A 27,087-nucleotide genomic window follows, 5' to 3' on the forward strand; every position below is an offset into this window, starting at 1 on the left:
TTTTTTCCCATGAGATATTAAAGGTCGTATGAGCATAATGTTGGGTACATTGGACTATTGACTTTTATTTAAAATACGCTACTATACACCCCATCTTTTTTATATGAACTTCAAACAATGTCATAAATAACTGGCACATAATTTACATGTGAACTTGAACGACATCTTTCCTTAAGGTCAATATGATGTCTGTGTGACTCAATATATCGTTCACCTGTCATGCAAATTATTGTTTTATCGGCATTTACTTCCTTAAAGTAATTTCCCTGTTGAGGAATATGCTCGAGGTTCCACAAAGTTCACAACGTGACGGTATCTGACGTTTGTGTTGTTTGAATATTGCATGATCACCTGTGATCTACAGGGCATCAAACTGTCTTATGTTTTGCTTTCGTGTCATTGTTCTCTTTTGTGAGTGCTCTGTGATTCAGTGCAGGAGGGAATCCACATTTAGAAGTGGGTTTTAATAAGCGTGCCCATACACACGCGCACTATATCCGCTTTTCTGGGAAAAAACAACGCATACAAGGTATAAAGTATCACTTGAAACACGTAAGCTCTTCGACTTTTGCTGTGATTCATTTTAAACAAATTTTTGGGTCAGATCACCTGAGCTGAATGCCAAAATCCACCGTCATCATCAGGAGTATACGACACAACATTGGCATCGCAGTCACGCGATATTTACAAAAAAGCAAATGCAATCAGATATGTCTAACATTTGTGAAAATACATAACTGCATAGAATGAAAAAATCTGTGTTTAAGTTCCAGTATAGGATATGGGAAGCATGAGGGTAGGGTGGTCACAGTGTACTGCATTTTATCATGAGAATTATTGTTGAGATATAATTGTACAAGCTTCATTTCTGGGAAGTTGGAGGATTTCTGAATTATGTTTCTGCAGAGAACATTCCTTTTTGTGATTCTGTCTTCGCTCAATTAGAGAGGTCTTCCAAGACCTGTCATAGATCTTATTGCATGCACTTTTGTTCACGTGTTAAGTTAAATAGTGAGGAAGAGTTGGCCGAATGCCATCTGGAGAGGCTCTCTTATTTTTAAATCCTTTATATTAAGTTCACTTGCTTGCTTGCGCGCTTACGACCGTGCAAATCTTTCGGTCGTTTTTTAACCCACTTCCCGTGATCCAATCGAGCTGACATTTTGCACACAGACTCGTTGTGCGTGACAATTTATTTTCGTGAAAATTTTTTTCCAAAATTTTCCACTTTTTAGGAAAAAAAAATTTTCATAATTAATTTAAAATACCAATGTGATAAAAATGAAACTCTTACTCAAGAAAAACAGAAATGAATAATAAAATAAAACCGATGCCACGCATATAAAGGATTTATAGTGAAAAACTTTGTTTTAACGGGTTAATTTTTCCTCGAGCTCCCTCCAGTGGAGGCCCTTCCACCAGCAGTGGTGGTGCTGCACCGCTGCCACCTATTGCATTGAATGCTTTTATATTATGATTTTTTTTAAATATTATTTTACATGATTAAACGTTGCCATTAATCATACTTTGTGTTAGCATGGAAACGGTACAGACATGTCAGTGGTATGTGTTGTATAATCGTGGATTGTGATGAGAAGCCATTATTTGACATTTGTTATTCTTACGGTCAGCGTCATGTCAGAGACAAAGAAGAATTACAGCAACAGGCATGTCTGTTCGTTGACCACAAAAACCACAAGATTTAACTCAGAATATTCTCATCGTTATAAATAAGCATCGATGTCAGTCATAATTAGTTTTAGTTTTTTCAAAGCAAAACGATGCAATCAGCATCACACCCCAATTGTAAAATGTATTCGCTTTATTGATAGATCTTGCATAATCAATCTATTTTTTTTTTAAGTCTGTTTAACATTACATCGATCGGAGATTGACTCGGCCCGTCGTCCTTGCAGAGTTGCAATACATCAAGAAGGATATTCTTGGTTCTTTCGGTAAAGTCAAGAATATGAATCCCTGCAGTCACAAAAGCTTTAAATCGAAATTTAAATCAAAAAGGAGTTCAAGTTTCAAGTTCAAGTTTCAAGTTTCATTTATTAGGTATAGCCCTGTGAGCCATTCGGCTCTTGAATCGGGTGCAACCGCAACAACAAAAAACTAAAACATGAACAACAAAAACATCTTAAAGTGAATATGTGACACATTTTAATGCATCGAACGAGCTTATTTAGAGTTTTGGGAAAGAGACGATCGGAGGGAATCTCAGTAGTGGGGAAAGAGGCAGGAAGAGAAGGTGGTTTGGAGCCTGCAGTGGGGTGGTGGAATTCGGCGCGGATGAAACAAACGCGGTCAGTCTGGCAGATTGAGTCCTCAACATGGATGTTGAGGTCACCGCGTGATCAAAATTCACAATAAATGTGTGTGTGATTACACGTGGAACTAAACTGTGAATGCCGCATTGTACGTCCTCTTAAAATAATAGTAACAGGCAAAAAGAAAGCATTGTGTAATGTCCATGCTGCTGTATAAGACAACTTTTAAAGTAACACTTACTACTTGACAGCACACCCAGTGTGTACACGTTTCGAGAGGAACGTTATGAGGTTTGTTACTGCAGTCGGAAGTTAGTTTGCATACTCCCTGAAGCACCCTATGTCCACACTGGCTTTTCAACTTGACCATTAAAGGGTTATCTTCACACGCTATATATACCGGTATATGTGAGACTGCTTTAGGGAAGTCGTTCTTATTTTTTAGACAGACGAGCGACGGTTACACTCGTCTTCCATCGAGAAGAATCAAGGCACTTCGTTTGTACCGCAGTAAGTATTATTTACGCTTGTAAAATTAACATTTTTAAGTTAAATGAACGTGTGTCATGTATAACCTACCAGCACCTACCGTAGTTGTTATTTCGTAGTATGCCTTGGCTAACAGCTGTTATGCTATGGGCAGAGTGGCCAGACCATAGGGATAGAGAATTACCACCATTGACTCCGGGCTACCTGAGCCAGTTGAGTTGCTTTTTCTATTTAACATTGTAATAGAAATTACGTGAATAAAGGAGAAAAAAACGTATATACCGTTTTTATATTATTAAACCTTGAATTACGGGAATGTAATGTATTTCTCAGTTAAACTGCATATAATGTGTACATTATTTAACTTAATTCTGCGGTTCAATAGTTTTATTCTCGCTGAAGCTGGGCAACGTTCATTAACAATTATCTAAATTTTTTTCAAAATGTGCTAATCTGACGACTTCTACAATGAATAATATACTCTATTGTAAGCAATACTATAGTGCAGTATATCCATCCGAGACTGGTTACCTACTAAACACCGCACAAGAGATTATTGTCTTTCGTCTGTCGCAATAAGCAATTTTGTTTAATCTACATTAGTAACGTAAATGTTTATTATAATATATATGTATTGCTAAATTCTTATGTAATATACCTGAAGTATAAAAAGCATTGTAGAATGATTACACAATTCATTATTTAACAGCCTTAGACACTCTTTTTGAGCTGTAATCATGATTTTTGCAGAAAGATCATATGTCACAAGATATGTCCCTTATTTTCTGTTTAACTTGGAAAATCTGAACATCGGGTCGAGGGTATGAAATTTCGGATGATCCGAATATTTTATTTGTGTTTTCGATTGGACTGAAATGTGACAACTTCCCCACTTTTCCCATGAAAACGCCATAAGCTTTGAATTGTTCCAAGTGGAAATGTATAAAAGTTAAATTTTAGACAACAACAACAACAAAAACAGAGCTTGCAGACAGCTTCATTAGATTTAAATATGTGTTGACATGGAGACGAAATAATGTGTAGTACACATTTCCATTGCAGCAACTGAAGATTATTATTGAAAAGTTGAACAAGTAGGTGGAGTTGTCAGGGGGAGGTGGAGCACTTTACAGGGATGGAATTGGTTTCATGGCTTTATTTTGGTGATTTCGAAAGGTGTATTGGTTTAGCCATGTTTGTTTGTTGTAGTACAAAGTTAGACTGATGGCCTTAATCTAAGTTGTCTTGTGGTTGTTGTTGGTTGTTTGACTTGCATCCCACTGGGATTTTTGCACATAGCGTTGGTGTACGGTGTTTTTTTCTGCAATATTTTGCTGTCTTTTCTTAGATTTTCTGTTTGCACTCAGTCACATATTCACTTTAAGATGTTTTTTTGTTCATGTTTTTGTTTGTTGCGGTTGCACCCGATTCAAGAGCCGATTGGCTCACAGGGCTATACCTAATCAATGAACTTGAATGGGCTCAGAAGGCAGGGCCTCTGATCGCTCAATCATATTCTACTTCTTGACATCCTCGGTTGCACACCATTTTGCCCCCTTTGTACTCCACTGTTTGAACACCGAGGCATATGCATGCATTGGAACCTCATGGGGACCCTTTAGGACCCACGTGTCTGTGGTGATGATTACACAACGGTGCAGCGCACTATGAGCAAGGTCATACAGTTGACAACATAGTAACTAACATGTTAACTGACCTGCTATGCTGCACTGTATGAAACCGCAAAGATTGCTGCCTAGACATTTCAACGTCGTGTTTGCAGAGCCATAATATTTATTCACCGATATTGTTCTGTGTGTGTGGTCAGTGGGGTTGGAAGGTGTTGAGACACTTTTAAATTCTAAGTCGTATAAAAAAAATTGCTCAAATATTTTACGGTCTGTGTGTGAGCACTCGAGAATGCACAATGGAACAAAGCAAATCATCCAAATATGAATTCTGTTAAGCGTTTATCATTTGTTTAATGTTTGTTTTACATTGACTGTCGTTCCACTCCCGAACCTTTGAATGTGCCCCTTTCAAACAAGATCATCCACGGAGCTGTCCAGGCGTAAAATGTTGGTGTAATGTTAATCTCACGCTATTGTGAATTGTCATCAAATTGGAGAGCTTGCAGCTGCCCCTATGTTCTCAACAAACGTAGACATCCGAAAAAAAATCCACTGCTGGATAAAGGCTCCCCGTGTTTGCTCATGGGGTTATTTGACCATACTTCACCCTGATGATCGGTGTGAGTTCGTGAAGCAACAGCTGGGGCAGGTCCGAGCAGTAGTTCAAATGTTGCCATGGCCAGAAATCGAACATAGGTCACTGGGTTCAAAGCACAGTGGTGCTAACCTCTGTGGCACAACGGCACCCATAAGACACCCTCTTTCAATCCATATTCGATCACAATTGCAAGTGAGGCTTCCCAGTTTGCATTGCATTTTCGTTTATACTATTTTCAGAAATAAACACAGGTGTTATCATGACGTTTGGAATCCTCATCATGCTAATAAGAATTGTTTGGAATCTTGTGAATAACGACAACCTTGTAGGTGAGATACATTTTCTTATGCCATTGGCAAACAATTTGATCTTAGGTTGCGACAGAACAGATACACAGATACGCAGGCTGCCACTAAATATACGTGCATTTGGTGTTCAATGTTTACCAGGCCTAATGTGTTGCATATATTTGTTGTATCTGCACAGTTTCTTCAGCAAGTTCTTTGAGGCCACTCCTGCTTGCTGTTCAGCCAGCTCGCTAAGGAGGATGGTTGCCATCCTTCTGCTGCCCTTCTGCTTGTTTTGGCTGTCTGGAGGTTAGCATTTCATTTCCTCATTTGAAAAAATAAATTATTTGTATACATAAGCCTAATCTCAGGTACTACCATTGTTAACCATTGGCGGTGTTACATGACATGTCTTGGGAATTTCCAGCAATTGCATGCGGTGATGTGAAATCTTGACCTGAAGCTTTCGTGACTGCAGAAATCCATACTCTTGGTTCTTTCGGTAAAGTCACGTAGGCAGAAAAATAAAATAAAATATATTTTTCCGCCTGAGGACGACCGCTTGTGTTGCGATCGAAACGTCGTGATTTATATTTTTTTATTTTATTTTTCTACCTACGTGACTTTACCGAAAGAACCAAAGTGTATGAGTGCAGTGATGTGTTTATGGTGCAAGGTAAATGACAGTTTGAAATACGAGTCTTGTATAACTGTGAGTGCCATACCATGAATCATCTGGGTTTACGTGTGTCCAAGCCATAGTCCACTGCTAATTATTAAACAATTTAATTGCGTGGCTTCCTGTGAATCATCTGGATTTGCATTACTCTTTAGTCATATGCACTACTGATAAACAAGTTAACATTTAATGACAAACGTGTTGCGTTTTTTTTAAGGATCATGTATACTACTGCTTGACCGATTTAACCATGCTTTAGAAGGGAACACTTTTTCACGTTTCATCCAACTGTGTCAATTGGCACCATTTAACAAAAACAAATTATTCTAATATTTGCTATGTGAGTGAAACATGCTTACAATGTGGTCCTGTGGCTATTCGCTGTTATGAATATATTCAGGAATTCACACGAGTTAGTGCAGTACAATTTAAGATTTTGCAAAGCACATCGCTTCGAAATCTGTTAAGTATATTGGACGGATATATGTAAACACAATCTAACCCATTGCATTAAATGCACAAAATAATAACTAGGCGTCGTTGTAAAGAATATAAGTCACAATAATCATGAAGTAAACAGAAAATACCCTTCCATCACAAATGTCCCTCTGCTTATAAAAATAATGTACACATCTCATCAACCATACAAGCCTTCTGGGAGCGCATATTTCTTTGCAGCTTAACACAAACTTTTCACCGGTTTTCAGTGTCTCATTGGCAGTCATACTTGCTTTAACTAATGCTGATAAAGCACCAGATATTTATTGGCAAGGACCCTCTCTGTTAAATATGGGTCCTTGTGTGATGCAAAACTATTATATATAACACAAAATAATCATCAACATTGCTGTGGGCAATATAAGGCACTTTAACACGTAGGCTTTCGCGACCAATATTAATAATAAAGTTGTTTGGGTTAAATCTCGGAAGTATAAATGTGTCGTAACCCTCCACCACCCAATTAGTTACTACTTCAGCCCACCGGTGTGTTGGAGAGTAAATCCACACCATTTACAATTTGAGTACGACGTTTCGCTGGTAATTACATCTCAAATTGTAAATGTTGTGGATTTACTCTCCAACACACCGGTGGACTGAAGTAGTCACTAATTGGCGTTTAGTTTACTTGACAGATCCCTTACTAATTGGCTGTGTCGGGTGGTGGATGGTTACGACACATTTATACTTACGCGAGCTTACCCAAAAGCCTTTATTACGAATATGTCACACGTAAATATTTGTTTTGCTACCTTTATGAACAAAAAACGTAATGCATGGGAAATGTACCTTCGGTGTAATTTGCTGCATAAGCATTGTTCACTGAAGTGTTGGCCGTTGCTGCTCTGCTTCCTTGAGAGCAAATGCTGCTATGGCCGATGTTCAACACTGAATGTAACTGTTTTACAGACTGCCTTCCCAACTTTGAAGTCCAGCATTACGATGGGTGGTACAACAACCTGCTTAACATTGACTGGGGAAGTGCAGGTAACTGATTTATAAAACTGTCTTGTGGGATACATTTGAAGATTTTACCACCGTAAAAGCAGTGGACACTCGTAGTTCTATAAAGAATAAAGTAGTAATCCTCTTTGTTTTAGTTTCATAGATAACAAAACAATATATTTGAGTGAAATTTAGCACGATTGTGTTCACGTGCTTGGCTAAATGACCATTACAGCAGTGGGTAATGCTTGTTTACTTCGTTTTGTATGCAGTTTAATATATTGATATTCCATCATTCTTACACCAGTAATTTCAATAAGATGTTGACCTGTGATGTGTCAATCAAAAATAAATAAATACATTGATATCTCATCATTATAATGATTATATTTTAATACACCAATAGGGAAAACACAAACATCAATATAATTGTTAGAACAAATAGTAACTCATGATTCCATCTGCCAATTCTATCAGCTTATTTACCCATTCATAGTAGAAAACAAGAATATGAATACCAGTTCATAACAACAGTATACACTTATAACGCGGGCTTGTTGTCGTGAAGTCACCGGTTCTCTTCAATCTCCCAGTTGAAACAACGGAGCAATATTCTCAAACCCCCCCCCCCCGCCACCTTTGTCCACCCAGCAGTCTAAGTGGGTACACCACAGTCTATCAGCACGTGGGGAGGTTGGATAAAGTGTGGGTACCCCCACGACCGGCAGAGGTGACCTCCCCCGACATGCCACCATTCCCAGACCTGCCAATCAATGAATTGCAATAACAACAAAAATCACAATACATTCAAGAGTATTATAACAATGCGTTTGTGGGAATCGGGCAAAAGGAAGCAAGTAGTGACAAGGTTACATTTCGATTTAAAGCTTTCGTGACTGCAGGGATTCATCTTCTTGGTTCTTTCGGTAAAGTCACGTAGAAGGGAAATGATAAAATAATAAAAATAAAGCATAATAAAATAATTCTCACGACGTTTCGGCCACAACGCAGGACGGCTGCTTGCGTTGTGGCCGAAACGTCGTGAGAATTATTTTATTATGTTTTATTTTTATTATTTTATTATTTCCCTTCTACGTGACTTTATCGAAAGATCCAAGAAGATAGTGACAAGGTTGTCATGTTCGCAGTCACATTAGCCACGATGTCAATTTTCCTCTTGAGATCTTGACTTCGTTGATGAACTTCCTTTTCCTCCCTTTCGTGTGCCCCCCCGTCTGCCCGTAGGGAGCAAGCTGCTCCGCCTGGCTCCGGCATCATTTGCCGATGGCGTCTACCAGATGTGGGACGAGCCCACGGTGCCCAACGCGCGTCGCTTGAGCAGCAGCGTCATGCGGGGAGATAGCGGCCTTCCCTCGGCCCTCAACCGCACCGTGCTGGCCGTCTTCTTCGGTAGAAATGCCCTCATCCCAAATACATACACAATAATGAGAATGATTTCAACTTACAACGTGTCGAACCGCATTCGCTCACTTTTGAAGTATGGTTAAACAATCCCCATGGATGGGATGTCACGTGCAAGCCTTCATCTAGCAGTGGATTGACAAAGGGCTGGCTGTAAATGATCAGTTTTAGTATTGTTATTTCCCTACTGCCCATCATCGACCTCACTCCTCAAGTGCAACTCTTATTTGAATGAGTTTCCTGTTTTATGAGCTTCATGTTGATAATCCCGCATGTTTTGCCCATCGCAGGTCAACATATCATGGACGAGATTATGGACACAAGACGGGAGGGCTGTCCTGCCGAGTTTTTCAACATCCCCATCCCAGCAGGGGACCCAGCCTTCTCCAATAGCCCGTACAAAGTCCTGCCCTTCCAGCGCAGCCAATGGGATAAGACCACCGGTGTCTCCACCAACAACCCCAGAACTCCGGTAATTTGAGCAGTCTCCCATTAAAATTGATCAATTAACCAATCAATTGTGACCTGTAGATTTGCATATCCTGCAAGGTGGCTGATTGAAATCTCTGACCTCATGGAAACCCAGGGCATTTTCAGGAGGGGGACAGGTAATGAAATAGCTTTTTGTGGAAATTGAAATAACAGTTTTGAAATGGCATACAATTGTGGAAATGGAATTGGCAATGGAGTTTTGTTTTTACTTCCAGGTGAATAAGGTGACGTCGTGGCTTGATGGCAGTGCGATATACGGGCCTTCGAGGAGTTGGTGTCAGGCGCTGCGCACGTTTGACAGAGGGATGATGAGAAGCAGCTACGACGAGTCACTTCCCCCTGTCAGCGGCCGCTCTCTGCAGCTCATCGATGCCCCTTGCCCATCCTACGAGACGGGCAGCTCGAGAAACAAAACCGTATACGGTAACAGAACATTGTCCATCGCATTCACAGTTCCAAAATACTACTCCCCAAATACAGAGTGATCCATTTATGGATGCTGCAGTAGTGTGTAATAGTTCGCTGCAATCCAGAGGTTGGCGTTTTGGTTCTTAAATTCTCCAGCCTTTGTTGGCCCAGGAGAATGAAATGGACACACTACAGTTGATCAACATGCCACCTATGGTGGGATAAGATGTGTATGCATATATGTATGTTGAACTTCTTTCGCACCGTAGTAGCCAACCTTGCGAATCGGTTCAATTTGTCTTTGCAGATTTTGGAAATCCACGGGGAAATGAAAACCCGTTCTTGAAAGCATTGGGCACTGTGTGGTTGCGTTATCACAACTTCTGGGCAGCGAAGATCCACAGTGAGCACTCTGATTGGAGTGATGAAGATGTCTTTCTAAATGCGCGGAAATGGGTGGTCGGCGTGTACCAGGTACAGTGTTTTATTGGCAGGGGTCTCTGGTTACATCAAACAATGTTTATTTGTGACACGGAATGTCCCATTTTGCCAGTTAGCCAGCAAGATTGCCAGGTGCACCAGCACAGACTGAAAACAACATAAAAAATTATAGGTACTGAGGAATAGGCAAACATTCGAACACAGAATTAAATTCCGATGAGCATTGAATACATTTTATGGTATTGTAGATTTAACTTCTTCAATAATTTCCCGTAGTTCCTTACCATTGGGTTTTAATCACGTTTGGAAACTCAATAATGGACTGTAATCATTGCTAAATAGTCATGCTGTACAGTACATATTGCTTCGTGCAAAGTTGTTCAAAATGTAACTTGCGGTATTTATTTCTCAACAAAATGGGCTGCGATGCGATTATGTAGTTACGTTATTTAATTGCGCTTGAAGGCCATTGTGCATATTTCGTAAATACATTGCACAATAATGGAGACCTTCATTCAGCAGTGTATGGACGAAGGACTGCACATTATTATTGTTTTTGTTACATGATTTTCATTAGATTCATCCACTGCCTTTGCTTTTCATTTCAGAACATTGTCCTGTACGAATGGCTGCCAGCAATGCTCAATGGAAGCTCTTTTCAAGTGTCCGAATACAAAGGTATAAAATATGCAGTGAAAATAAATCAGTACAAGTTCACGTATCCGACCGCGACTTATTCGCCCTGACAAATTATTCGCCCACACCAGTCCAGTATTTGTGCACAAATCCCACCGTTCCACACAGAGTGATCTGTTCTTAATCTCACGCTCCCATGTTTTCAAACAGTTGTGCTTTATTTTTGCCCAGTAACCTATGTGTGAATGGTGTGGCTGTCATTGTATATATATATGTCCCTTTTTAAATATCACATATCCGCCTGTACACCAGGCACCAGCGAGTTGGGTATATGCGATTTTGTTATTTTGTAATGTCTCGCATTTATTCTTAAAGTAAACATGGAATTGAATGTAAGGCTGCAATTGTCAGCCAGAGCAATAGACAGATACAGAATGAGACGTTGTCTCAGTGCTTTCCCCTGCACCACAGAGTACAAGCCACACGTGCACCCGGGCATTGCGGTGGAGTTTGAGGTGGCTGCCATGAAATTCCACCAGACTATGATGCCGCCAGGTGTCTACAGCAGGTAAACAATTCAAATTAGATTCAATGATCAATTGTTTAGTGCCACGTATGTGTTTGCGGCTGTGGTGTATAGCTATCCGGTGTGTGTTTGATTTGTTCCATGCGTTGTTCAGCGTGATGCCCGATGTTTCGCTGCTGGAAGCTTCTTCAAAAACGGAATTTTTCAGTTCCCGAACTGGATTTCAGTTCCCGAAAACGCTTCCAGCGCGTGGACTCAAATTACGAACATCACATCCAAGAGCTAAATCAATTGTGTTATTTTACATTACAGTACATTGATTGGCCGCACCTCAAATGGCGGTAGTGGGGACATAAGCACAATGCATACAACATATATACATTGATTCTTACATATACTATATTGTTAATGTATTTTGAGCTTAAGAAATAATATTATAATTATTTCCATTGCTTTATTTTCTCATCGGTAAGTGTGTCGATGTTAAGCTAATTTTTTTATCATGATTTAATTACCCCACTGTCACCTGATGGTAATTTTCATGAACAAAAAGAAAGGCGAATTCTAACAATAACATTTGACATCGGGTGTGAAGTCTGCTGCAGTGGTTCGCATGCTTTGAACTCGGCAACCTGGGTTTTATTCCTAGCCACGGCTAACTCAGTGGCGACTTATATATTAATCCACACTGATCAGCGTGGTGAAGTATGGATAAATGACCCCTATGACTGTCATGGCTTGGGGAAGCCTTCATCCAGCAGTTGACTGACAAATTATTAAATAGTTTTTCGTTAAATACGTCTCATTAATATCACGTCTTTTGAATGTTTTTTCTTCACAGGAATGCAACTTGCAGCTTTAATCAATTGAACGCAAGTCGATTATGCAACCACTTCTGGACAAACATGGTAATTGTTTGGTTTTATACTTTCATGCAATATTTTTATTACATAATTGACTGTTTACGTCTTTGTCATAAAATGTGTTTATCGATCTCTTATGTTTAGCCTTTCGAGTCTGGCCGAGACGTTGATGAAATCATCATGGGAATGGCATCTCAAATCGCTGAACGAGAAGATCACATCATTGTTGAGGACCTCTTAGGTGAGTTTGGCCCAAAATAACCTCCTCTTAGGCCTTTCCTGGCTTGTCATATTTTTAGTGTCTTCGTTTTTTTGGGTAAATGTTAATGCATGGGAAAAGAGTGGATATTGTATAAAATATTACATTATATACATAAATTCTGCAGCATGAAAGAAAAATAAGTCCGCACACAATTTCGTAAATTGCCGTAATTCCATTTCTTGCTGTATGTCTGAGAACCTTTGTACATTACCCTGTATTCCAAGTGTCAAATATTAACATTTCATCACAATGTGAACACCAACCACTCTTAATCCACATTTAAATGAAAGTCTCATCTCGCATTGTCTGACATGGTTTTTTTTGGCCATGCCTCACCACATTGATCAGCGCGGGTTGGTGAAGAGGGGTGGGTAGCCAGGAACGGTTCTGAGATCATTTGCCGCTCATGTTAGCCTTGGCCAGGAATTCAACTGGGGGTTTTCGGATTCATATTTCAGCACTACTCCACCGTGTGCATGCATGCACGTATATTGAACTCCTTCGCACGGCATGTAGCCAACCGTACAAATCGGAGGTGCGGGGGGGGGACAACAAACTAAGCGCAAAAGCAGTTCTCAAGAAATTAGTTTTCAAACTAGATGTGAAAGTGCATATCTCCAGTGGCTTCATAATATCGGAAGAGCGTTCCAGACGGCCGCAGAAGCGCATCTTAATTAAACCAACATTGCATTAGTGTTCGTCTTACACTTTCCGTTGTACACTTTTTCGCATTGCTCGCGGCAGACAATATGTACGGGCCACTTAAGGCCACCCGCTCGGACCTCATGGCCTTAACCATTCAGCAAGGACGAGACCACGGGGCGCCCACCTACAATGAAATGCGGCGTGCCTTGCACATGACCCCCATCGCCGAATGGGAAGACTTCAATCACACAAACACGGAGGTAAGAGGCCATTGTCTCGTATAAAATACGGGGGGTGGGGTGGAAGGTGTTCCTCGAGAACGGTGGTGGTTCTCAAACTTTGTTGGACCACTCAGCCGATGCAAACATTTCCGCGGATCCACACAGCCCCCCCCCCCCCAAGCCTGGTGACTAAACGAATTCACCAATCTCCAAATTCCAGGAATACGAAATTATTTGCATTACTGGAACATAAAAAAATATATTTTTAAACGCCGGCCTTCATAGGTGCTCGCTAACAGCACTTGCCGCAATAGTCTGTTAAAGTCTATACGGGTGATCTTTGTCTTTGTGTGTATGTCCGTGTGTGTGTGTAACAGGTGATTAATCAACTGAAGCTGGTCTATAACGGTGACATCTCCCGGCTGGAGCTGTGGCCGGGGGGGCTAATGGAGTGCCAGGGGGGGCCTGGGCCCCTGTTCTCGCGCATTCTCGTCGACCAGTTTGAGCGCATCCGCGACGGGGACCGCTTCTGGTTTGAGAACACCAACAACGGGTGAGGTGCTGCTACTCGTGCTCGTTTACTGCTCAATGGGTAAAATATAACACTGGTCAACAAAAAAAACATTTTTTTCTGGCCTGGACTTTTGCAGCTGTTTTAGACTAATTTGAGGGTGCTGATTCCAAATCTGATCTCAGATTCGCTCTATCACATCTCATACTTTCGATCTATCATCTCATACTCCATTTTCATTGATTTTACACGAAATTAACTCTGTCACTTATGATTGCAAGTTGTTGCGAGTCAGTGACTGCTTTAGTGTTAAAATATGGTGCTGTATTTTTAGGATAGTGTGTTTATTATATCATTTTATGTAGATATCCACATTTATTTAATATTTTTCTTCTGCAGTTTTTATTGAAAATGCAATATTTGATATTTCAAAAACCTGATGTGATAGACAAAAAACTGATGCCAGATTTGGAATCAGCACCCCAAAATTACATTATAACCGTTGGAATACCTTATGCCAGAAAAAGTGTGTTGACCAGTGTATTTAATGAGTGTTCAAGGTGCAAGTCGCGAGGTAGTCATGCCCATTGCTTTTTATATTTTGTTTACAGTCCTGAGTCACATTTTTATGGCGAGGGAAAGTCTACCAATAGGACACTCACCGTTGACTTCCCCATGAAGTGGTCGTCATTTTATAGACCGTGGAAGGATTAGGAGTTCAGTCAATACTCAGCGAGAATTTAAATTTGCAACTTTCCGACTGCGAGTCGCTCACTCGTAATGTTAAGCTTGCCACAGTGTACACAGTATATTCTTTGTGTAACTGAAAATGTAATACGTTTGAAATTCCGTAAATGTTCAATGTTGCAATGGGGTACAGTTTAGGCAAATTAAATATCGTGGACTGTATTCTACAGGTATAATAGACAAGTCAGGCTGTCTTGCTGCTTGAGCCAGCATTAAGGAGACAATGTCAGATAGTTTACAGCCCCTAGTCAATTCACTGTCAGATCAAGCCCTCAGTCAACGGGATGACGTGACCACGCTTCTCTCTGAAATAGTCCAGGCCGCCTCCTCTACACCAACCCCACACTTTGCTGAAGTGTGGTCAACCCACTTGATCCAGCAGAAGGGTGACACAAATTGTTGTAACGGAAAATTATATATTTTTTTAAAGTGGGACGTGTCTCTGCCGTTCAGGATATTCACGGAGGACGAGGTGAGGGATGTGCTCGCTACGAGGTTCTCACATGTCCTGCAAAGCGTGATGGACATTGACAACAGCAGCATCCAGGGTGAAGTTTTCTTTTGGAAAGATGGTGAGTTTGGACAAAAAAAAATAATAATGCTGTGCTGCAGAGTGTTTGGGTTCATGCTGTCAGCTCAGAGGAAGAATGTAAGTCACCAACACGAAGATTTATTTACGGACTATATTTTGGTTCTCATGTCCTCGTGGCAGATGTTTTTCAGTCACAATGTGAACCACTTGTGTGTTGATCAGTTGTGAATCATCTTCGCTTTTGAAGGTAGTGTTATGAGAAGTCATCAGCCATGACGCATTCACTGCTCAGTGATTTTTTTGCTCAAAATAGGAATCGGTGCACATCTCTGATTTACAGCCCTGAGCCAGTGGTGGATTTCCTCATTCCTATGGCAGGGCCGGGGTTAACCAAAGGGCAACCACTGTCGCCTTCTCCACAAAGTGACGATCAAAAGTGGTACCAATTACTGCAACAATAATAATAATAGCACAGTAATTTTCATTCTCGTAAAAAAATCCCGACAATTCTGTTATAATAGAATCATTTTGCACGTATATATATGCAGATATGACGTATATTATATTGTTTATTATTCGATACGATGTCATGTTTCGGGCTGTTGTGTTTTGTACACTCCATCAGGGGACCCTTGTGCACAGCAGGAGCAGCTGACTGTGGACATGATGGAGGCGTGCACACCTCCCCAGTCGATGGATTACTTCTCGGGCAGCGTTGCTACCTTCATAATCACGAATTTATCCCTCTTGCTCTTACCCACACGTAAGAGACATTTTGTCGGTCGTGAACGCATGAAGCATCTCATGAGCGACATTTTCAGAGTATCGTTGCTAAAGTCTGCCCCTTGTTTATCAACGCTCACAATTCCCCCTTTTGTGCTGTTGGGCGACAGTGTGTTTTGTTGTTCTGTGCTACGTGTCCCGTCGTCGGAAGAAGAGCTTTGAGAAGATGAGCAATCGGAACACGCCAAGCGTAGGGATGAGGACGGAAGTGGAGGAGCATCATGGTACCAACATTTATTTTTGAACAATTTCATTCGTCTACGTGAATGCGTAGATGTTTCTATAAATTCTGTTTGGTGTCATCATCATAGTCATCATCAGCAGCCATGACTCATTCACTGCTGCATGAAGGCCTCCTAGAGTCAATGCCGTCTTCCATGCTCCCACAATGCAACAATCCGTCCTTCTCCTACACAAGCTGATCTCATCATTCCATCTCCGTGGCGGTTACCTTTCGAGTGTGTTTCCCGACTTAGCTGCGACTTCTATATTATTCTGGGCCGCCGGCCATCATTCATTCCAACGACGCGTCTTGTCCAAGCCCACTTAATTTACTTAACAGTCAAATTTATATCTCCAATATTTCACGTGTCATTGTGAGCCGTGTGTTCCTCCTTTTTTTCTCTCTACATAATCACATTCAAATGTTTGGCAAGGTGACTTATTGATTGACGACGTTAATTGCTTCTTCACCTGCATTGCCTTCGTCAGCCAGCGAATGGCAGGGCAAGAAGGAACCCCTGCGGGACGTGCGGTTGAGGTTCGACGACGCGGGGTCGATCAAGGTGCTGGACTGCGCCGGGGCCCTGCTGCGCAGCCTGGAGGTGAAGGCCCTGTCGGGCGTGGAGCTGCTCTCCGCCAACGACAGGGGCAACCTGCTGCTGGTGCACGTGCCCCAAGAGTACGACCTGGTGAGGCAGCAGCAGCAGCGGCGCAGCCGCCACACCGCATCGCACCGTCACCTGGCGTGCTGCGCACCGGCGTTGAGCTGTGCACCGTCAAGAGGTCAAAGGCCAATGCCGTTACGGTTACGAGTGCGCGATATTTGGTAAACATGATGCGGGCAACAGAGGGCAGTGCAGCAAAATAAATATGACTAGAGTGCTGTACTTCGATGCCCTCACATCCATGATTCCTGGTTTCACGTTCCCATGATTGGACCCTCCTTTCACCAACCTGAGCTAACCAGCGTATTGAGGTATGGTCAATTCACCCCCCCGCCTTCCCCGCCTCTCCAACAATCTGCAGGCCTTCAGCAGTGGATTGGCTAAAGGCCTGTACATGTGCATGATGCGTGAACGTCAAAGAGGTTTTTCTGCTGAGGAAGTGCTCATCTTGAATGGTGGCTCCCAGCTAGTGGTGGACATTTCACATTGCCATGGTAGAGGCCAGTCTCACTGTTGACTCTCCGTGAAGATTTTCTCATTTTTCACATGATACTATGCTTACAAAGAATTCATTCTCTTAATATTGTCCAACTACTCAACTTGAGAGTATTTTTAAAAGCGCCTTAATGAAATGTAGTATTGTTATTGTTTTAATGTATTATTTATTTTATTAATTTGAACTAATATTTTTCCCCAGGTGTTGTTCTTTGATTCTATCATGCAGAGGAGAACGTTTGAAGACAAAATAGAAAGCAGCATAAGCAATTTGCATCCTCTTACAGTTCTCAAATCCGTGGGAAGTGAAAAGACATTGCTGAAAAATGCATTTACCAAGTCGCAACGACAAATCATATTGGAGAAGTACTTTAGAACATTCTTTGCCAAGGTAACGTCAAGATTTATTTCATCAGTCTTCTTTTTTATATATATAACGGATGATACTTCGATTGGACACCCTACAGTACTGTGGTTGTAAACTTTAATGTGCTGTTAACGGGGCAAAACTATCATACAAGACTCCGGCCGCGGGACATATTAATCCGACGGGATTTGGGCTCTTGACAATTCTTCTGTCCGACTCGACAGGTTTTGGAGATCGACTCGCCAGACGAGTTGGACGCGCAGGCGTGGGTCCAGCAGTCGCTCGCGTGCGAGCTCTCCCGCGACGAGCTGGGAGAATTGCTCGGCTTGAAGCCCGACTCCAGTTTTCTCCAGCGCATGTTCCACGCGGCGGACAAGGACAGCAACGGATACCTGTCCTTCAGCGAGCTGCGCAACATTCTCACCATTTTCGTGAATGGTGAGATGATTAGATTTTTTGTTTTGTTTCGTTTTCTTGTTGTTATTTTTTTTATTTAACATTTTTTTTACATGTCTCTTTAAACATGCATAGGGCTGAAAAATCGCCCGATTAAGCCGGTTGTAAATCACCGGCGAAACGTCGTACTCAAATTGTAAATGTTCTGGATTTACTCTCCAACACACCCAGTGTGCTGAAGTAGTAATTAATTGGCACGATTTGTTTAAGTGACTAAGCTTACGAATTGGCTGTGTCGGGTGGGTGATGGTTTAATAACACATTTATGTGATCTAACACCATAAATCCTTTATTATGAAAATGTCTATATGAAAATGCTAAAGTATCAATACTTTACTGCATTAATCAAGCCAGTACATATGTACAGGTAGTATTGAGTCAAAATTGAATATTAATGACATCTTAAGTTGTATATCGAAATAATAATGACGAAATAATGTAAACATGACTCTTAATGTATATGTATTTTTTCGTGACCAGGCACTCCAGAGAAGAAATCCCAGCTCATGTTTCACATGTTCGATATTAACAGTGATGGCCACATGAAAGACCAAACGTTTAGGACAATGCTAAGGTTGGTATACTAGTTTATATGTGACCCTTCCCCTGCGCCTCCCCCAATGTTTTACACTAATAAAATATTTTTTTTACCAAAAACAATATTTTTCGATTTAAAGCTTTCGTGACTGCAGGGATTCATCTTCTTGGTTCTTTCGGTAAAGTCACGTAGAAGGGAAGTAATAAAATAATAAAAATAAAACATAATAAAACAATTCTCACGACGTTTCGGCCACAACGCCTGAGGATGGCTGCTTGCGTTGTGGCCGAAACGTCGTGAGAATTGTTTTATTATGTTTTATTTTTATTATTTTATTACTTCCCTTCTACGTGACTTTACCGAAAGAACCAAGAAGACAAAAACAATATCTTATAGGATCGGCTTATTTTCATAGAACATTGTTGTACAGTTTGCTGCTAACTTGGCCACCATCATCCAATGCGTCTGCTGCATATCTGTACGATATAGTAGAACGCCTCTTATCTGCGGTCATGTGGTGGATGGAAATAACTGTTTCTATTATCCGCTGCGTTATCGCGAGATTGCTCAACTTATCCACAAAACAAATTTCACGAACGACAGGGAGAATATGGGCACGGATAATGGGAGATTTCGTGGACTTTTGAGGTCATGTGGATAATTGGTGTGGCGGATAATAGGGTCACAGCTGGGAGGAGTTCTACTGCAACGGCCTTGCATCGGCTTGGTAAAAAGCACGTTTTAAAAGTTTGTTTGAAGGAAAATGGAGGGGAGAAATTTTCAATAGTTGCAAAAGAAAATCACGGAAAGGTTGCTTTGGCCAGCCGAGCTATTCCAGACTACGATGAAATGTGAATACTGGAAATACACTATCTCTTCCGTGCTGCTGCTATTGCGTGAATACTTCATATTAACTGTAAACAACGCTGTAATGTTTCATAAACATTCCGAAATGGCTCAACGGTTGAGCAAGCGGCTCAAAATCAGCAGTTTGCAGGTTTAAATATTAGCTTGGGGGTTGATTCAGCCCATCATCCCTCTGGGATCAATAAAATAAACACCACTTTGTGAGGAAGTCAACAGTGTTTGTTCTATGGATAGACTTGCCCCTGCCATAGGAATATGGAATTTATTCCACTACCTCACGGAATACACATTGTGACCACCAATCAACTGTGTGTTGTGGCTAACATTTAAGACTCTGCCATCATCGACATATCAACCAATAAATAGTGAATGAATAAATCTTATTTGAGCAGGAAATCACTTTGGCCATTAATAATGATATTTTGTTTACACTAGTGTCTTATCGTATTCGTAGGTTCACAGCTTGTTTATTGTAAACGTGTTTGGGCATGTGCGTGAAATGCAATTTTGTACAGCAACGCACAACATGCATTTGCACTCCTGTTAAATCATGTTTGTAATACTTACCCTTTCGCCATTGTGCAGGTCATTTCTAGAGATGTCCAACTACAGGCTGCCAACGGAAAAGGAGGACAGCATCTTGAATTCGTTGCTTATGGAGCATGGGCTCAGCAATAAGACAATGTTCGTCTGGCAGGACCTGCACGCAATCTTGAATGAGCACTCCCAAGATGCGAACAACCTGCAGATTCATCTCAAAGGTGTGCAATCTATCCATTGGTCAAAGTTGTTACTATTTTTATTCTCAGCCTGTAACATCCCATTGCTGGGCAAAGGCCCTCCTCCATATACTTCCATTCCTTCGTTTCCCTAGTTGTTTTGGTCCAATAGTAGCCTACAATTAATGTCATTGTCTCTCCACGTCTTTTGCCGTCTTCCTCTGCGTCAGTTGCCTTCTCGTGGTCTCCACTCCTTGGTTAACTTTGTCCATTCTTAATTTGGAGCTTTCGTGACTGCAGGGATTACTCTTTGGTTCTTTCAGTAAAGTCACGTATAAAGATAAAATAATAAATTAAATAATAGCATACTACGACGTTTCGATTGCAACACAAGCAATCATCATCAGGTATAAAAGAAATAGCAACAAAAATCTAACCAGAAAACTATAGACAGACATATAAGCAGACAAATATCACAAAGATACACACAGAGAGAAAACGCCTCGGCACAAAGAGAGAGAGATCGTCTCTGTCACGAGGCCTTAAATAGAGAGAGGGGGCGGGGGCGGAGAGAGGGAGGGGGCAAAGAAAAAATTAGCATGTCAATGAGTAGGGCGACGTGTGGTACGGTACGCAAGCTTGAAAATTAGGAGAACGGGAGAGAAACACACTCAAATAAAAAAAAAACTTTGTCCATCTCTCATCTTTATCACGGCATGGTCTGCCCATTTTATACTTAAATGTATTTTTGTAATTAAATTCGCTTACACTTATTTACACAGAAAAGCCTCATTAAATTTCATGCCTCCTTTTTTCAGGAGGTTCTAGCCAAGTGTTTGCAGGAGTGGGAGCTGATCGCTATCTATATTCCAACCGAGTGATTTGCGGGTCATTTTTCAAACTCTGCAAATTTGGGACCTTGACGCCGAGATCTTTAACTGCCACCATGAAGCGGACAACATGTATTCGTGACGTGTTTTTAGTGGGTTTTATGGTTAATACAGCAACAGTATTAACCAGTGCAGCCGCTGGATTCGAACCAAGAACCTCTACAACGAGGGGCGAACGCATTCCACGAGGCCATGTTATAGCCCCTCCCCCCCTTTTTTTTTAAACAGCAGCATTGGTGACTCCTTTTATATTTTCCTTCTTTCTTAATTCCTTCGCCTTGTTCACAATTAGCCATGGTTTCAAACTGTTGAAAAGTATTTTGCAACGCTGATCATTTAAAAAAATCACAGCAACTTGTATTCATTCTGGATCATGTGTGCATTATTTATTCTTTGCAGGCATAAATGTGCCCAAGCCTAAATCAAGACTCGAGAAAAATGTCTCCTTTATGCAACAAAGAAATGTCAACAGGTAAAACTGGAAAAAACTTGTGTTTTTTTTTACTCTGATGGGCTTTACTCCTATGTTTTTTACACATCAACATGCGGATGGCCAAATCACTCAGTCCCGTCAGAACTCAGAAGCTAAGCTGGCTTGAGCCTGGATAGTACATAGAAGGGTGACCACCACACACAGATAAACAGGTGTAGTCGGTGTTGTGGGCAGTAGAAGGCAGTGCAGAAAAATCCATTGTTGTTTTCCACTCCCCCCAACCAACCCGCACTGACCAGCGTGATGATGTATAGTCAAATAACTCACATGGCCCGCATCGCACGGGGAGGCCTTTATCCAACAGTGGATTGACAAACGGTCAATGCATGCGCAATGCACGTCCGTGTGCTAAGCGATAAGAAAGCCTTCTCGGTAATCTTGGTCTAAATTGATGGGTGAGCGCTTTTTCTCAGGAATGTGAAGTTCAAAACCATTGCAGTTTGTTTTAAAATGCGAATTGAAATGTGCTCATTCAATCTTAATTTTGGAGGTTTCGTGACTGCAGGAATTATTCTTTGGATCTTTCGGTAAAGTCACGTATAAAGATAAAATAATAGCATAATAATAAATACTAGTAGTATGCTATTATTTAATTTATTATTTTATCTTTATACGTGACTTTACCGAAAGAACCAAAGAATAATGTGCTCATTCGTACGTCGCTGCACTAATGGTATAGTTAAGCGATGCTTTAAGGGCCGTTGTAGATGTGGATAAGGTTGACGGGACAGGTAGTGGAGGGTTTGGAGTGGCTTGAGACACCATCGTCAGTGGTTCAACTCTGCTCGTCAGCATTCACGAGCGCGTGATTGCTCATGGCTAGCGGGTGGTGGTGGTGGTGGTGTTGCGTGAAACAGTGACATGACTGACATTACGCGTCAAGTCACCCATGCCGTTCCACTCGCGTGCCCAATACTCTATTCCTTATTGCTTTCAATTTCCTAAAATGTTTTTTTTATTTCATCGGCAACTAGAAAATGATTGTGCGCTCGACTGCGTTTTGCCGTGTTTTTTTTATCCGTAAAAAAGAAACACGCAATTTTGTTTTCACATTTTACGAGGCCAAACTTGTTTACCCAATGCTTTCACTTGTCAGGAAAACAAGCCTCCCTCAATTGGCTGTTGTAATATGCAAACTATTCCGTACACTAGACGATCACATCCACAGCACCAACCCACATGATCTATTGCCATCCGCGGAACAGTTTGACATTGCGTCAGCTACCTCAGCTTTTAAGTTGTAAAAGCCTCTTAAATGTTAGCCACAACACACCTCTGCCTGGCCCGAGTGCTATCGCATGTGTGAAAGTTGCGCTGCGAGACTACTTTTTTGCAAACAACCGTGCCATTGTTCGGGAAGAAACGAGTTTTTTTTTTACAAAAGAACGAAGTACATCGTAAATAAATAGCCAGACCAAAGTGTCTCGGGAGAAAGAACAACTTAAAGGGTTAAAAATAGAAAATCTATGCTTTCGCTAAAAGATTAAGCAGAGCACTTCCTCATTGCAAAACAGCTTCCTACTTTTCTATTGATGGCATTCCTCCAGACACAATAGTACAACATAACTAAGGTGACATCACAGCCGTTCTCTCTGACGTTGTAATGTGTCTACAAAATGCAGTGAACTGTTTCGGTTGATACTCTATAATGACACGCTTCTTCGCGTTACATTATTTCCCTTGTAAAATGATACCTAATAATAATAATACATGACTGCTCTATGCAATTTCACTGCTGAGTAGAAGGCCTCTCCACACCTTTCGGCCCAAGGGGAGCTTATTTATATTCTTAGGTTTTTTCGGTAAAGTCACGTAGGTAAAAAATTAAAATTAATAAAAGTAAAATAAAAATAAAATTATAAACCACGACGTTTCGGAGGCAACACAAGCCTCTGTCTTCAGGTGGAACCGCCACAGCACTATAGCTGTACTCCAGTTAGTCGATCGGCAGGCTGCTTATGGTAGGGGGAAAGCGTGGATACTCCCACCTGTTCCTAGATGTCTGGCAGCAAGAGCAAGACCAGAATACTCTCTCTGAAGAGGGCCTCCTCTAGAGGACGCTCTCGAGCGGTGCTCTTCATTGCAAGGCCCGCGGGCCAGTGGCGGCCCCTGGCGGCCCTTAGTGTGTGTAGCCCCTGACGTGTGGTCCTCGCATCATGCTGTCACACGCAATAGTTCCAAACGTTTAGATTTAAAGCTTTCGTGACTGCAGGGATTGATCTTCTTGGTTCTTTCGGTAAAGTCACGTAGAAGGGTAAAAAAACCATAATAAAATAATTCTCACGACGTTTCGGCCACAACGCAAGCAGCCGTCCTCAGGTGCTTGCGTTGTGGCCGAAACGTCGTGAGAATTATTTTATTATTTTTATTATTTTATTACTTCCCTTCTACGTGACTTTACCGAAAGAACCAAGAAGATGAGTTCCAAACGTGTGGCTGCCTTCACACACTGATGTCTTGTTGGCGAAAGTGCTCTCCCCCCCCCACCTCTGAAAATGCACTATGTAACACGATATTTGTTCCTGGGTAATAAGTGTTATTTTCTAATTGCTTATGCGTCAAAAGTATAGAAAATGGCTATTATTCCCCACAAACTTTGCTTTTGTGACCAGGACGTTAAGTGAAGGAATGACACACAGGCACACGTTTTCTCATTGAAATTGGGTACATTTAAAAATATCACTGTCCTGTTCACAAAAGCAAAGTTTGTGGAGAATAATAGCCATTTTCTGTACTTTTGATGCATACGCAATTAGAAAATAACATAAATTTCGATTTAAAGCTTTCGTGACTGCAGGGATTCATCTTCTTGGTTCTTTCGGTAAAGTCACGTAGAAGGGAAGTAAAAAAACATAATAATAAAACATAATTATTATGTTTTATTTGTATTATTTTATTACTTCCCTTCTACGTGACTTTACCGAAAGAACCAAGTAGAAATAACACTTACTACCCAGGAACAAAAATATATATTTTGTTGTTACGAAGTGTTCAATTAATAAAGAACACCATAGCTGGCCCTTCCATCAGCTGTGGCAAGAGCGCGAGCAGCGAGCAACCGCAGAGAGCTGCACCGTGACCTTTCGATCTTCTTATTACAGGACAACCTCTCCACGAGTCTTCACAGAGGCTCGGCGCGAGCCGTACGACCGGAGCAAGCTGGCCCAGAGGATGCAGGCCTTCAAGCGCTACGTGGAGAACTACCGCCGACACATCTTCTGCGTGGTCATCTTCTACGCCATCGTCCTCTGCATTACCGCGGAGCGCGGCTACTGTACGTACTGCGTCTTTCGTACGTGTGTAGAACTTTTTGCACGGTGCGTAGACAAGCGTGCTAATCGGATGACTTTTCAGGGATGAGATGTTAACTACATTGCCTGGTGCACAGGAGGCCGTGGGTTCGATCCAGACCCTAACGCCTGTATATTTTGAGTCTGCAAGCTCTCCCCATGGCCGTGTGGATTTTTCCACACGACGCTTGTATTGCACCCGAAACATCGTGATTTGTTTTATTTTATTTCTAGCTACGTGACTTTAAATGAAATATAGTTTAGTTTAGATGCAACCATGGTGTAATGGTTTGCACAATCCACGTGCAATGCAGCGGTTGCTGGTTCAATATCCTAGCCTGGAAGTTGAAAGAATGGGCATGTTTATTAACCCTCCCACCCCTCCACCCTTACTTCTGTCAACCAAGGAGTGTGGGAACTCCCACCTACCAGTGTGTGCAACAGTCGGCCAGCATTCCCGAAGGAGGGACTCTATAGAGCTTTCTCTAGCGGAAGCCCTCCTATAGGCAGGACTGCGCCTTTAACTTATATCTTTTTTTGTTTACACCTTTTAAAACGAAAAAGGTTTCGGGTTTGTAAATAAAGTATTCAAATGAAGCCCTCTTCCAACTTCACAACACACTTTGTCTTTCAGATTATGCCGTTGCCTCTGAGCACTACGGGATCCGGCAAGTGACGGAGGTGGGGATCATCGTGTCCCGTGGCACGGCGGCTGGGCTGGCGTTCTGCTACTGTTTCATCCTCCTCACCATGTGCCGAAACATCATCACGGCCCTGCGCGTGACGCCACTAAACCACTACATCCCCTTCGACTCAGCCGTGGGATTCCACAAAATCATCGCCATGACCGGTCTCGTTCTCTCGCGTGAGTGGCAATAGGCGCCATTTTTTATTTAGAGATTGTAAAAATCATGTTGAAATGTAATTATCATTATTTTCCACAATGCCACTTTGGAGACATATTGAGTTGTAAATGGCCCAGGGTGTGAATGATTGGAGGAGGAGGAGGACAAGGAAGGCAGACCCGATATGAGTAGGACAAATTCCAGGGTAGACGAAAGAAAAATCACTTGCATACAAATGAAGTACATATTCAATAAACATGATGCTGTACATTGTTCCAGTTTACACCATTCATAAATTGGGCGTCATTTCCACGAGGGTGCATGCAGTTTAAAAGCCAGGCACTCTAGAGTACCATCAAGCAGCCTTGCAATGTCAAATTGCTTGTTCATAGCAAGAATCCTGGTCGTACAAATAAATGAAGAAACTAGAATTTGAACATCATTGCCTTCTGAATGCTTATAGTCAATCATATTCATACAGTGATATATCTCTAACAGTTGTCTGCCAGTTTCACCTTTGTTAGGGCTCATCCTAGCAGTGTCACACGAGTGTCCCATACTGCTTTGTAAAAGGCTATATCGGCGATAGATATTTGCAATTTTCTGTAGGCCTGAAGCCTTTTTACATACGGTCTAAATTACATTTTTTTCATGGCCTTTCTTTCAAAATTTGGCTTTGTGATGTTGCACTTTAAATGCTACATAAGCTCCATTGTGTTGTAAACTGGACCGATGTAAACACGTATTCGCCATAAAAAGCAAGCGTCCCATAAATAAATATTTTACAAAAATTTGTTCAAAACTGTAAGATATACTCTTTGGTTCTTTCGGTAAAGTCACGTAGGTCGAAAAATAATCAATCACGACGTTTCGATCGCATCACAAGCAATTGCCATCAGGTGGGGCAACCACAGCAATAAAAACTGCTGAAGTAGGCGAAAGAACCAAAGAGTATGGATTCCTGCAGTCACGAAAGCTTCAAATCAAGACTGTAAGATATGTTTTCACAGTTCATGTGTTGGTGGTTTCGTGTGTCTCTTCTTCCTCAGTCCTCCACAGCATTGGCCACGTGGTCAATGTTTACCATTTCTCAATCAGCCCACTGAGCGTCCTGGCGTGTCTCTTTCCAAACGTGTATCGCAATAACGGGTGAGAATTGAGTTCTGGATTGGTTTTGACTCAAAACCTCTGACCATTTCTTCATGTAACTTGCATTTTTTTTGTCTGCGTGGTTGTAATGGCTGTTGGCTGATATTTGACGTTTGGTTATTTTGTTCCAGGTCAGAAATACCGTCCACGTTCTACGTTTGGTTTTTTCAAACCATTCCAGGTAAATACAAACATTTTGCCA

General features: G+C 41.5%; 1 protein-coding gene across 1 annotated transcript in view; it reads left to right on the forward strand.

Moving 5' to 3' along the window:
• The window catches only part of LOC144950132 (dual oxidase 1-like), a 46,814-nt gene that overhangs the window by 6,444 nt on the left and 13,283 nt on the right, over nt 1-27,087 (forward strand). Inside the window, exons 3-27 of the mRNA XM_078880197.1 lie at nt 5,478-5,587; nt 7,365-7,442; nt 8,646-8,810; nt 9,113-9,294; nt 9,530-9,737; nt 10,030-10,196; nt 10,772-10,841; nt 11,271-11,367; nt 12,167-12,233; nt 12,333-12,429; nt 13,195-13,355; nt 13,694-13,869; nt 15,028-15,146; nt 15,732-15,869; nt 16,000-16,113; nt 16,601-16,800; nt 17,474-17,662; nt 17,863-18,076; nt 18,575-18,668; nt 20,085-20,260; nt 21,508-21,580; nt 24,703-24,875; nt 25,526-25,756; nt 26,786-26,885; nt 27,017-27,066. Coding sequence (XP_078736323.1) covers nt 5,478-5,587; nt 7,365-7,442; nt 8,646-8,810; nt 9,113-9,294; nt 9,530-9,737; nt 10,030-10,196; nt 10,772-10,841; nt 11,271-11,367; nt 12,167-12,233; nt 12,333-12,429; nt 13,195-13,355; nt 13,694-13,869; nt 15,028-15,146; nt 15,732-15,869; nt 16,000-16,113; nt 16,601-16,800; nt 17,474-17,662; nt 17,863-18,076; nt 18,575-18,668; nt 20,085-20,260; nt 21,508-21,580; nt 24,703-24,875; nt 25,526-25,756; nt 26,786-26,885; nt 27,017-27,066 — 3,449 coding nt within the window. The remainder of the gene's footprint in view (nt 1-5,477; nt 5,588-7,364; nt 7,443-8,645; nt 8,811-9,112; nt 9,295-9,529; nt 9,738-10,029; nt 10,197-10,771; nt 10,842-11,270; nt 11,368-12,166; nt 12,234-12,332; nt 12,430-13,194; nt 13,356-13,693; nt 13,870-15,027; nt 15,147-15,731; nt 15,870-15,999; nt 16,114-16,600; nt 16,801-17,473; nt 17,663-17,862; nt 18,077-18,574; nt 18,669-20,084; nt 20,261-21,507; nt 21,581-24,702; nt 24,876-25,525; nt 25,757-26,785; nt 26,886-27,016; nt 27,067-27,087) is intronic.

This window comes from Lampetra fluviatilis, chromosome 3 (genome assembly GCF_964198595.1).
Source record: "Lampetra fluviatilis chromosome 3, kcLamFluv1.1, whole genome shotgun sequence".
In the NCBI taxonomy this organism is placed as follows: Eukaryota; Metazoa; Chordata; class Hyperoartia; order Petromyzontiformes; family Petromyzontidae; genus Lampetra; species Lampetra fluviatilis.